Source organism: Manis pentadactyla, chromosome 12 (assembly GCF_030020395.1).
Source record: "Manis pentadactyla isolate mManPen7 chromosome 12, mManPen7.hap1, whole genome shotgun sequence".
NCBI lineage: Eukaryota > Metazoa > Chordata > Mammalia > Pholidota > Manidae > Manis > Manis pentadactyla.
In genome coordinates this window covers 60443727-60455804 of record NC_080030.1, presented here as the reverse complement: position 1 = coordinate 60455804, position 12078 = coordinate 60443727, and the positions used below count along the sequence as shown (strand labels likewise).

General features: G+C 34.8%; 1 protein-coding gene across 6 annotated transcripts in view; it reads right to left on the bottom strand.

Moving 5' to 3' along the window:
* ARHGAP18 (Rho GTPase activating protein 18) overlaps positions 1-12078 on the bottom strand; it is a 167402-nt gene that overhangs the window by 35185 nt on the left and 120139 nt on the right. For all 6 annotated transcript variants that reach the window (XM_036903824.2, XM_036903823.2, XM_036903825.2 and 3 more), the window contains one exon: positions 8525-8703. In XM_036903824.2, the coding sequence (XP_036759719.2) occupies positions 8525-8703 (179 nt within the window). The remainder of the gene's footprint in view (positions 1-8524; positions 8704-12078) is intronic.

Below are 12078 nucleotides of genomic sequence, written 5' to 3'. Positions count from 1 at the left end.
CTTTTATCACTGAATATATAAACTCACACACAGAGATATGACTCAGAAATACTACTGTCATAGGCAAATAGGTGGTATTTCTGTTGTTTTTGCCTTTTTCAAATATTACATATTTCCTATTCAGCCTCTTTTAATGTTAATTAAAGAGTACTACAAGGTAAAAACATGAATTTCTCTAATGTATTTGATACAAATTATGGTTCCACTATTTACCAATTACTAAAATAATGATCATTCTCTAATGGTTTGATAAAAAATTGTTATCAAGGTTTTTTTTGGTTTACCCTTGACTTCCTCGTTTAATGGCCAAAAATGTTCAAATGATTCCCTTTTATTCCATTTACTTTGCTAATTTTTGCACAACATTAACACTTCATGGTCTAAGAACTATTACAAGAGACATGGGCTAATGCAGTAGTTCTCAAAATGTGGTCCAAGAAACTGTGGAGGTACCCAATACCCAGTCAAGGAGTCTAAGAGGTCAAAGTTATTTTCATAATTAGTAGTGTGACATTATTTGCCTTTTTCACATTCACTCACTTACAACTATACAGTGGAGTTTTCTAGAAATACAAATGCTATTGTAACAGACTGAATGCAGTGGGAAATATGAGAATCCAACTGACTTCTACTATGCCAGGCGTTAGAGAGTTGCTAACATGTAAAACCATGGCACACTTAATTTTCATTTTTGAAAATATGACTATTTTTCATGAAAATTTTGTTAATTGTAATCCTGTGTTCTAAATGAGTTACTGAAGTTTATATATTTCTCAATTTTAATTTCTAATATGGTCAATATCCGCAGGTATAACTAACATAAGCAAAATATCCTCCCCATTATTCGCTAATTGTTTATCAAAACAAACTATTCCTCAGTCTACACAGTCATGTTTCATAGTCCATGAGCATAGGTCAGTGACAAGCTTCCACAGAATTCAACCCCAAGAAATTCTTTATGTTCCCAAATCACTCTGCACCAGACTTGCTCATCTCCCTCAAAACTTACATGGAATCCAAATTTCTCAATCATTCCTGGATAAGCCACAGCAAACTTACAAAGACCTGTAATCTGCAGGAGACAATGAATGCTCCAATAATATGAAATCACAAATTCTTGACAAGAAGACCACATAACTGAGGTTTCCGACAAAGCATGGGGGAAGCCATGGCAGTACTGCCCTCAACATCAATGCCCTTCCTAACGATGAAACAAAACGTAAATGAGGTTCTCGATAAATTTTCGGAGTCTAAAAGCACTGTAAGACCAAAATGTTTGAGCTGTCGCAGGATATTAAAAACCTTCTTCTATAGAACTTGCTACAGTCTCAAGACAGTCCACTGTAGGACAAACAGGGTCTTTCTTAAATTTTTGTAATATACTTTTCTTCCCTATGAGAACATTAAATAAAAACCATAGATACTACTAAATATACAGCCTAAGTGAACTTCCAGCATAAGTATTTGTGGTGTAGGGGTTGAGATTGTAGAGCCAGACTGCAGGTGGCAACCCTGTCTCTGTCACTTACTAGCTGTGTGTCCCTTGGTAAATCACACAACCTTTTGTGTCTCAGTCACTTCATCTGCAAGATGGGAACAAGAGAATCTACCTTATAAGATTGTGGTGAGGATCAAATGGCATATAGTAAGCACTCAAAAAGTATTAAGTATTGTTACTACCTTTTTCCACAAAAGTTTTCCAATAGTTTCAAGATTTCATGATTTTCCTTTTCTCCTAAATATTACTACAAGGTAAGAAAAAAAATGATAAGGATAATACTTATATTTGAGAAATGATTTCTCATTCTATTCTGCAGAAGTCCCAATAGGATAAGAATTATTACAGCATGTCCTAGGTGGGGAAACTGAGGCTTATGATGAGACTAAATATGGCCACATAAACACAATAAGGATGCTACTTCAGAACTTCTAAATCCTCAATTCAGCAACCATTCTGTTCTGCTCCACTTTTGCTATCCACCACAGCAGGCAGGAAGGAATCTAGGTTGATCGGTATTGAGGTAGGACTGTGGGTCTCTCAAGGAGAGGAGCCATGTCTTAATCACATCTGTACCCCTTCTGTGCCGCAGGCCTGCCACACTGCAGGTGTCCTGTCCCAGTCTAGTCAATGAATGAAGACACACCCTGCAGGGAGAAAAGCTCAGAATCAAGCTCAGGGAGGTCCAGGGCCATTGGCTTGAGGCTCCCCCAATTTCCCATGATTTGCACTAAGCTTCACTTTTAGAATCACAGAAAACTCTTCACATTTTCAGACTTGGCCTAGAGTTCTGTTAATTGTTTTTAGAAGGGCTGGACCAATCCTATTTACCAATCATTTACTAAAAAAAAAAAAGTCCTGTTTCATTAAAATCCATTGCCTTTGGTCTGATAAGCAAAACACAGGTAATATAATTATTTAAAGCACTACCCATGATAAATGTTTAGAAAAACCTGAAATAGTATTAATTCAAACATTTGATTTACCTAGCAATGTATGTCACATGCTTTATTTATTTATATATTTAACATTGTGCTTAATGAAAGGAGTTCTTTATCCCCATGTTTAATTCACAGAAGCGGCTTTAAATATTTATAGGGTTTCCTGTCATTTTTGCTTAGCTAATAGACTGAATGATCCGGTTCGTTGGTTGAGAGAAGGCAGTATAATTTTGGCAAAAGAAAAGTTCTTTACCTTTGACCAGAAGGTTCCCATGTGTTTCCATAAATTAATCAAGGTGCCCTCCCAGACTGCATCCCTCTTTTGTAGGTCTTTTAATAAACCACAGGCCCCTTAGGCACTTTATTAGTAATGACAGACTTGACTATTTTACACATCAAGTCACTCTAGCTTCAACTTGGAAAGCCAGAGAATCTACTCTTTCCTGGTCAGTTTCCACAAATGACTTTTTCTTACTGTCTCCTAGGAAATCCATTTCTTACCATGTGTAAAAATGTGATTACAGTATCTCATTCACTGTCATTTCCAGAAGACAAATACTTTTAAATGGAGTTTTAGGAACCTTTCAAATTTTTTTTTTAATATTTCTTTGTTTAAATGAAGAACAGTAGCAATAATTTAAACTTTTCTTGACAATTCAGGATCCTGACCCTAAACACCTATTTTTGTATTTTGTACAAATGTGTGTCTGCCTTAGGATTTCATTTCCTCATTCACTCCCGAATACCATCCTTTCGGCGTCCTCCAGTCACTCCATTCCCTAGCAAACTCCCAACTGTGGCCTCTATGCCTAGTTTTTGACGTTTAGTATGCACAGAGCTGTTATCAGATAAAGTTGTAGTAAAACATGAACATACTTGTATTAAACATAAAATCCAGAAGGTACTGAATGAAGAGCTAAGAACTAAAATACAGGACTACCTCTTGAATATAGGCTTTGCCATAATTGTTATTTCAAAGCTATGATCTGAAAAATTGCTGAAGAAACCCTGGACATTTTTAGTCTCCAAGGTAAGATAAAGAAAGGCATGCTATTAATTCTCTATTGTATATGATAGACCAAATAAACGAGAATCTTACTTATATAACATCCCAAGCTATTCTAGACAAGCTGTCAATATTTCCAATACAAATACTTAAAACTTACACCTAAATTAAAGGCATATATGCCTTTAGGGAACATTAAGTGGAGTCAACAAGGTCTTCCAGAAAATATTCTGGTTTTAAAAGCTTAGTCACTGAAGCCAAACCTTAATATGCCATGTAATCTCTCTAACTTATTTCCTTGTAAGAAAAGCAGGAATCATGATATTTTCTTCATAAAGGTCTTTCAATAAGTGAATAATTACAGAGCATCCTTTCTGAGATAGAGCGGGTACACAAAAGACAATGAAGTAGCTAAGTTTTCTAAGTTAAGCACATTAAAGGTTATAAAAACCTGATATCCAAACTTAAGAGGATAAATTTGAATCTGCTGCAAAAAATCATAAAGAATTAACAAAGGCTGCTCAATGCTGTAAAAAATAAGGAAGTGAATATAAAATGAGGTCAACAGAGAACAATGTATTAGATAAAGCCACTTGTTTATTTACAGAAGCAGGGAGCATGGAGTAGAAATGAAATTTAAGGTTTTATCTGCTTAGACACTTGCCTCAGAGTGGTAAATATAAATATTCACTTCATTAGCCATGCTGAGAGGACTTGTAGAGAACTTGAACCATGTGCATGCCTTCTTGAAGACATATGGATAAGTGTTTATATACACAAATAAATATATGGATACATTTGACAATAATTATCAAAAGCATGGCATCTTAACAGTTTAAAGGATGATTTTATATATTTTATCCAATGTAAGTTCACAATCCAGAAAGATTTAACAGTGAAGTTAGGTACTAAACTATACCTCAAAGCATGGGTTAAGGATCCCTTGATAAACACGGAACAACAAAGGGGTAGAAAGAGGAAGATCATAAACTTGGGGCATGACATGAACAAAATCAAGAAGGTAAATTAGCACAAATTAGTTTGCTAAGCAGAGAAAAAAATGAGAGAGGAAGTTTTTGTTTGAGTTTCTGAAGTAGAAATTAATTTATATTTTATTCTACTACTATAATCAACAACTTTTAAGTGAACAATATCTTTACTTTGTTTAATCAGGCTCTACTATTCCTCACTTAAAATCCCTTCCATCTGTTGAGAAACAGCCTGTCATGTTTAAAAGATACTTTTGCTAAGGATAGTCTGGGAGTGTGGATCACCTCCTGAAGCCAAATGATGCATACTCCTTTACTTTTCCTACTAGGCAGAAAACAAATTCTTGTGAATATATAATAAACCTGGAAACAAGCTAGATGTCCAGCATTAGGGGATTCATTGAATAAATTATGATACATCTTTACAATGGAGTATAATGTATTAATAAGAATGAAGTATTTCTATATACTATACTGGAGTGATTTTCAGAATGTACTGCTAAGTCAAAAAAAAAAATTCAAGGTGAAGAAAAATTTGTACAGGGGGCTATCATTCAACTAAGAACAGAAGGATAAACCATAAAGTTGAAATAAAAAGAAGTTTGCCTATAATGCAAATTACCTGTAAGGACAGGGAAAGAATAGGGTGATGACTCAAGAACAGAAGCTAAACTTTTAATCCATCTTGTTTTAAATTAGACATTTGGGCCACATAAATATTTTACATGTTTACAAAATTAAATTAAATGTCAAAAAAGCAATCACTAAAAACTAAAGATGAAATGAAACAAATTAACCCAACCAGGTATGCAATTGGTAGCTTCACCGTATGGAGAATAACTAACTTAAACAACCTTAAGCACAGTCTTTTTGGGATATGCTACAAGGCTACAAACAACTGAAGAAAAGAAAAACAAGTTTAACCTGGTTTCTAGTAATCATATTGTTAACAGCAGGATTAGTATTGTTATTCTGGGAATACTGTGCATTAGTGGAGAATAAAGCAAATGTGATATTCAAATTATATAATCTGCTGTATCCTGAGAACCACTATTCTCAACATGGAAAAAAGAAGATACAGATGTACTTCTGTCCTCTGAAAAGACTTTAAGTAATAACCAACCTGGAGAAGGGAATCCTCCAAATGTCCTGATCATAGTCACAAAAGTGCATTTTTACTAAGTGGAACCAGAATTTCTTGTAGAAACAGACAATTTTAGGTCTGGAGCAGAAAAGTTACCAGCTGTGCATGGGAAAGTTTGTCTTAGGGTCATGTCATGTTTATCTAAATCCATGATTTAAGACAATAGTTTTACAAGAAAATTAAAATAAAACACTAGTTGGTCACTAGTGAAATTTTCAGGAAACAACAAAAAAATAAAACACTGAAAACTGGTAAATAAAAGGAACAAGTAACCATTTTGAGAAAGTTTTTTTAAAACAAAGCATTCAACTTAATAAATGAAAGAAAGAATAAATGAGATTATTTTGTAACCTTTAATAAACTAATGTATCCAAGGATGAGCAGCAGCTGCTAATTTCACAAAAAGAGAAAGACAACCATGTCTCTTGATAACATGAACACATGATCATATATATAACAGTCTTGATTAAAAAATGAACCTGAATCTGATAGATCTACAGTCAACCCATTTACAAGGAAGAACACAGGGACAGAACTAGTCAGAGGGAGTAAAATTCTTAATAACTAGATTTTTTTTAACAAATAAATTTTAAGGGAAGAAGGAAGAAAGAGTAGTGAAAGAAGAGAGGAAGGCAGGGAGGGAGAGAAAAAAGAGAAAGAGGAGGGAAGCAGGGAGAGATTAAAAGAGTCTTAAAAGACATATTAGCCTGTAGCAACCACATTGTTTTTCATGTAAAACCTTCATAAGAGTGCATATCAATAACATCTTAATAAAAAAAATTATATATATAAAAAAAGACCTATCAGCCCACCACAATGCATGAACCTTATTTGGTTCCTGATTCAAACAAACTGTTTAAAAAAAAACCATGAAATTTGTGATACAATTTGAAGTATAAACACTTATTGAATATTTCAAATTAAGAATTGTTACTTTAGTTTATGACAATAATGGTAATGTGGATGTGTTTTAAAAACTCTTTATCTTTCAGAAATACATAGTGAAATATTTATGGATGACAAAATATAATTCAGAGCTGTATTTCAAAATAGTACAGAATAGGGACCTGGGTGGGGGCAGAACATGCCGTGTCATGGGTTAATAAATGTTGGGCTAGGTGGTGAGTACTGGATGGGAGGATTCATTATACTATTCTTCTTAACTTTCGCATGTGAATTTCTACAAAATAACTAAGTGTAGTTTTTTGAAAAAATGTAAAACATTCAGGAGCAATAAGAACACTCAGTAGACAGAACTTGGTATAAATAAAATCTGCCACTAAAAGGAGAAATGGGTCCTTGAAGGAAAGGATTCTTTCAAGTCTAAGGGGAGAAAAGTGCAAGGTGAGCCTAGAATGTCTTATATTAGAAAGCAGAGATAAAAAAATAGGGGCAAGCCCCATTAAAAAAAAAAGAAAAGAAATCCTGCCATTTGCAACAACATGGTTGGATCTAGAGGGTATTGCACTCAGTGAAATAAGCTGGGCAGAGAAAGACAAATACCATATGATTTCACTTATTTGTAAAATATAAACACAAAGCAAAACAGAATGAACAAAATAGCAGTAGACTCACAGACACTGAGAAGGGACTGTTAGTCACCATGGGGGAGGGATTGCGGTGAGTGGGTGGGGAGGATGAAGGAGATAAAGGGGCATGAAAATTCTGAATCACAATGTAGGCTGGTCACAGGGATAGGAGTAGAGCATGGAGAATATAGTCAGTGATTCTGTAACATCTTCCTATGTTGACAGACAGTAGCTGTACTAGTGGAGGTGAGGATTTAATAATATGGGTAACCGTTGAACCACTGTGTTGTACACTTGAAACTAATATAAGATTCTATATCAATGATACTTCAATTAAAAAAAATAAGAATGGAGGCATGATAAAATGACAATGGAACTAGCTAGAAGGGTTCCCACTGGTCGAACACCAGTAGGTTTGAACATTAAAGAAAAATGATAATGATTTATAAACACTGGATGAAAAATGGATGTTACCAGTTCATGGTGGTATTCAAAAACAAAAAGAGAGGGAAAGAAATTGTTACAGGAGATTTGCCAGCAAATCAATAGAGAATTAATAATAGAATTAGAAAATCATCATTAGAAAATCATAATTAAACACTAGTTTAAATATTGTTAAAGGCAAGGATTACAGATGCATGGTGCAACTGCTAGGTGATAGTTTATTATTGACAAATAGGATATTCATCCAGTCTCAAGGATTACACAAATTAGTATGAATTGCACATAGGAAAAGGTTTCTTTGCACTGGGGAGATCTGGTGAACATCTCCATAACCAAACGATCAAACTTCAATCACCAATAAAGGGACCGTCTGATACTGTTACCCTCTTCTGTTGGTGAAATCAGAAGCATAATCATCTCTGCAGTAGCTTGGCCAAAAATGGTTCACTTGAATCCAGTCATGAGGAAAGGACAACATAGAAATTTGATTTGGATTATTTAAAAATAAAAAATAAAAAGCAGGGGACCTAATATAAATTCAAGGAAACCAAAATGCTATGACAACGATCAAATGCAACACCTGACCTTCATCTGAACCCCAGATGCGGGTGGGGAAGGATGGCTGTTTAAAAGACAGTATTGTGACAATCAGGACTATTTTTCACATGACCATATATTAAATATGATTATTATCTTAGTGTTCAATTCCTTAAGTAGTTACAGCTGTGTTTTGTTTCACATGCCCTTATCAGGCTAAAAAAAGTGAGTGTTTATCTGATAGCACAACATACATACAGATAGATGTAGAAAAAGAAAGGTTGTAAAATGTTAACTGTTGAAGGGATCTACACAATGGCTCTAGGGGTATTTGCTAGATGATTCTTTCAACTTTTCTATGGGTTTGAAATTTTCAAAATGAAAGATGAAAAACATACTGCCAGGTAGAGTGACATCTGAACAGTGCATTACATACAGGTAATGGGGCATCGTTGCCTCTGCTCTTCTGAGTCTTGTCCTTGGAGCAATCTTTCTGATTAACGGCTTGCTCTGCGAATGATACCTCCAGGTTGATATCTGTTTCAGGGGTAGGTGCCTCCTCCATCACCAGTGGAATCAGCTCTTTTTCACCAGCAACTAGACTAGGTACCTGGTCTGGGGGATAAAACAGAACAACTCAATTCATACGCTTTGTTTACTTCGAAAGCATCCACTGTATAAAGACCTCTGGGGAGGGTACTACTTACTAAGGCAATAATTAATGGTTAGTTTAGTAACAAAAAGTACACTCAAGGAAACCTGCCAATGGTGCATGGCGGTAAAGAAGGGAAGATGGTGACTAGAAATCCATAGTTAAACTGTGGCATCTTCCTCTGAGGTCACAATTCTCAGACTGGGTCCAATTCCAAAGCATTGCTGGATGATCTCAAACTTTGATCAAAAAAAACCTCACAAAATTTTGAGTAGACTCAGTTGTTGTTTAATTTTATATTGGGGGGTTAAAAGCAAAACAAAATTTAAAAAGGAGAAGGAAGTTAGTTTTACTCTTAGAACTAGCAATATATCATTTTATTTTCTGGAATACCCCTCCTCCATGTCTTGCATTCCCTTCCTGGAATGTTACCTACCTATCATAGTGAAAATTCCAAAACAAAAGTTAGTGCCAAAAAACTTATTACTGGGGGAGTCAGGTCTCTATGTACCTAGTTCAGGGACTAATAGATTTTGCACCTCATTATACCAAAAACTATAAAAATTCCCACACCAATAAACCTAGTCAAATAAGTTTCGGATATTTACATCAATATTTTAAGGGCATAGTAAGTTTAACAATTGCTTTGATTGATTTGTTGCTAAGTCTCCAGGAAAAAATAAACACTTGAAAACCTCTTTGCTGAAAACACTAGGTTTAAGGTTTGGAGAAAATACTTACAAATTTGACTACTAGATAATCTTTGGTTTTAATGCAACTTGTATTAGAAAAACCCTGGAACCAATGATAAGATATTATTACTATTATTTTCTCATTACAGACCTTTAATTCATGGTGAATAGCTCTAAATTACAAAACAAACTTACGTAGTGCATTTACATGCTTATATACTAACACAGCAAGACAATGGGAGGTCAGGTTAATTTTAAAATGTGATAAAAATGTCATCTATATGCATATGTTAAAATCCTGCCACATAAAAACATATTTACAGTCATTTAAGTTAAAAACAAAAAAATTTTCTTTGACTGAAAAGAAATTAAGAATAAATATCAATCTAGCCTTATTTGTGCCAATTCAGTAGCATCAGGGGTGTATGACTTGCCCTGTCACACAGAGCTCTGTGCTCTGGAGGGCCCCGGGCTTGCTTCACAGCTCTGCTGTTGGCCCCTGGACATTTGAACAAGAAGCCCTACATTTTCAGTTTGCACTGGACCCTCCAAATTATGTAGCTGGTCCTAGTGGCATCTCACAGTTAAGATAGCAAATTAATCTCCTATGTCAATTTCAAAAATTAGTTAATGAATTAGTTAATTTGAAGCTCCTTGGTAGTATTTATCTGCTGCCATCAATGCCACATATATGCTTTTCCAACAGCCTGTGGTGATTTTTTTTTTTTTTAGTCAGAATAACTAGACCTTTTTACAATTAGTTTTTAAAGTAAGAATTTAAATGTCAAAGCACAATTTAAAATTTTCCTATTGGTTAACACTGTTATGTATGGTAAATATGTACGTTGGTTTCCTGGGAAACCATTCTAAGAAGAAAAAAATGATTAGCCATTTTCTTAAATTAGTAACTACCTTTCCAGAAGCTGAGTATTTACGGACAAGAATTTTAAAGCTATTACTCCCTTTTCTTTGCAACACTCCCATGTTAGAGTGATAATAAACACTTACCCCCACCCCCAAAAATATGTCTTGTGAATTCAAACCTGAGTAGACAAATTATAATTAAGTTATAATAAATATAAGACATATGAATTTCCTCTAATATGTGGCAAAAATTTTAAAAAAGATGGAATATAAAAGCTTAATGGCTCAAATGATAAATCAAGTTAAGGCAGAGAGCAGGAAAACCAGTTTTGGGGGTGACAGAGGGTTGTTGTTACAAGAAATGGATGGTTAATTGGCTAGTAAAAGTATCTATAAATCAATTACCTACTCTCAAAGAGAAGTTAACAGAGAATACTGAAACAAGCCTTTTAAAGTGTAAATAATACAATTCTTTAATCTGTTCCTTGGTTTTGAAGTGGACAATCACACCAGGTTACAAATATTTTACAAGACTCCTTAATGTTTTCCAATTGTCCAAAATATCCCAAAGTGACCCTATATCAAAAAAGAATTTTCCTTCCCTCATGGAAGTTGAACAAGAAAATAAGAAATATACATATTAATATGAAAGTTTGAAAAATTACTTGGGCATTGTTAATATTTCTAAGTGTATGTATTAAATGCTCGGCCTTTCATTTGCATAGTTGTATAATTTGAGGAAAAGCTAAGATTGATACTTAGCAGATTATTTTGAAACATGACAACTCTTGCAACATTAAAACTTTATAACTTTTTCATTTAGAGTAAGTATCTTTGATTGAACATTGATTGAAAACAGCCCAAGCATAGGGAAAACATTTAAAATAGATTGTTATCCATGCCATCCGATTTTAAGCAGAAAGAATTCTAGTTTTAAAATCCAGACAATGTTTCCTGTGCATTTCATACTGAGCCTTTCAATGTTTGCAAAACACTGGTTAACTCACTGGCTAGTGAAAGAACATGGCATTGCCCAGAACAGATGCAGTAGTAAATACTCAGTGACTTGGACGGCATTACACACATTCCCTTATTATTCTGACTGGCGGCTCTCTGCCCACTTCATAGTATTCCAGCAAAAGCTGATGTAAATCGGGCATAGAGTTTGTTACATTTTACTCAGCCGCTGCAAGCCAGGCTGGAAAGCACTCATGTAATGAACTGGTCTTCCGGAATTCTATTTATACAACCTACATCACCATCTCTGGCAAGGGTGGAAAATATCAAGAAAGAACAATGTTTTCCTCCATATTTATAGCAATTGCCAGTGACTCTTTCCCAAAGCCCCAAGCATATTGACATTGGCACAAAAGGTTCTTCTGTCTCTCCTGATGACCCAGCTCTCCGCTCTCCATCAGGCCAGCACTGGCTTTTCCAGCTTGCTTTGCCACTTCAGTGTTTGTTGGTACACAGACTTAGGGAAACATCTAGAAACATTCCTTTCTGATATAAAACATGAAACTAAAGAAACCTCCACTGGTGGGAAAAAGTGCTTTTATAGATAATATATAGACATATATGTGTCCATATACACACACCTGAGTGTGCATGTGCATGCACACACACACACTCATATATCTATAAATAACTTTTTTATTTTAAAGGCAGGGGTGCAGGATAGAAGTTCTGAGAAAAATACAAAAGAAACAATAGATGTCGGATGCTCCAAAGACTTCAAAACATCCCACAGACTCTTGGACTAATGCCTGATTTTGATAGGAA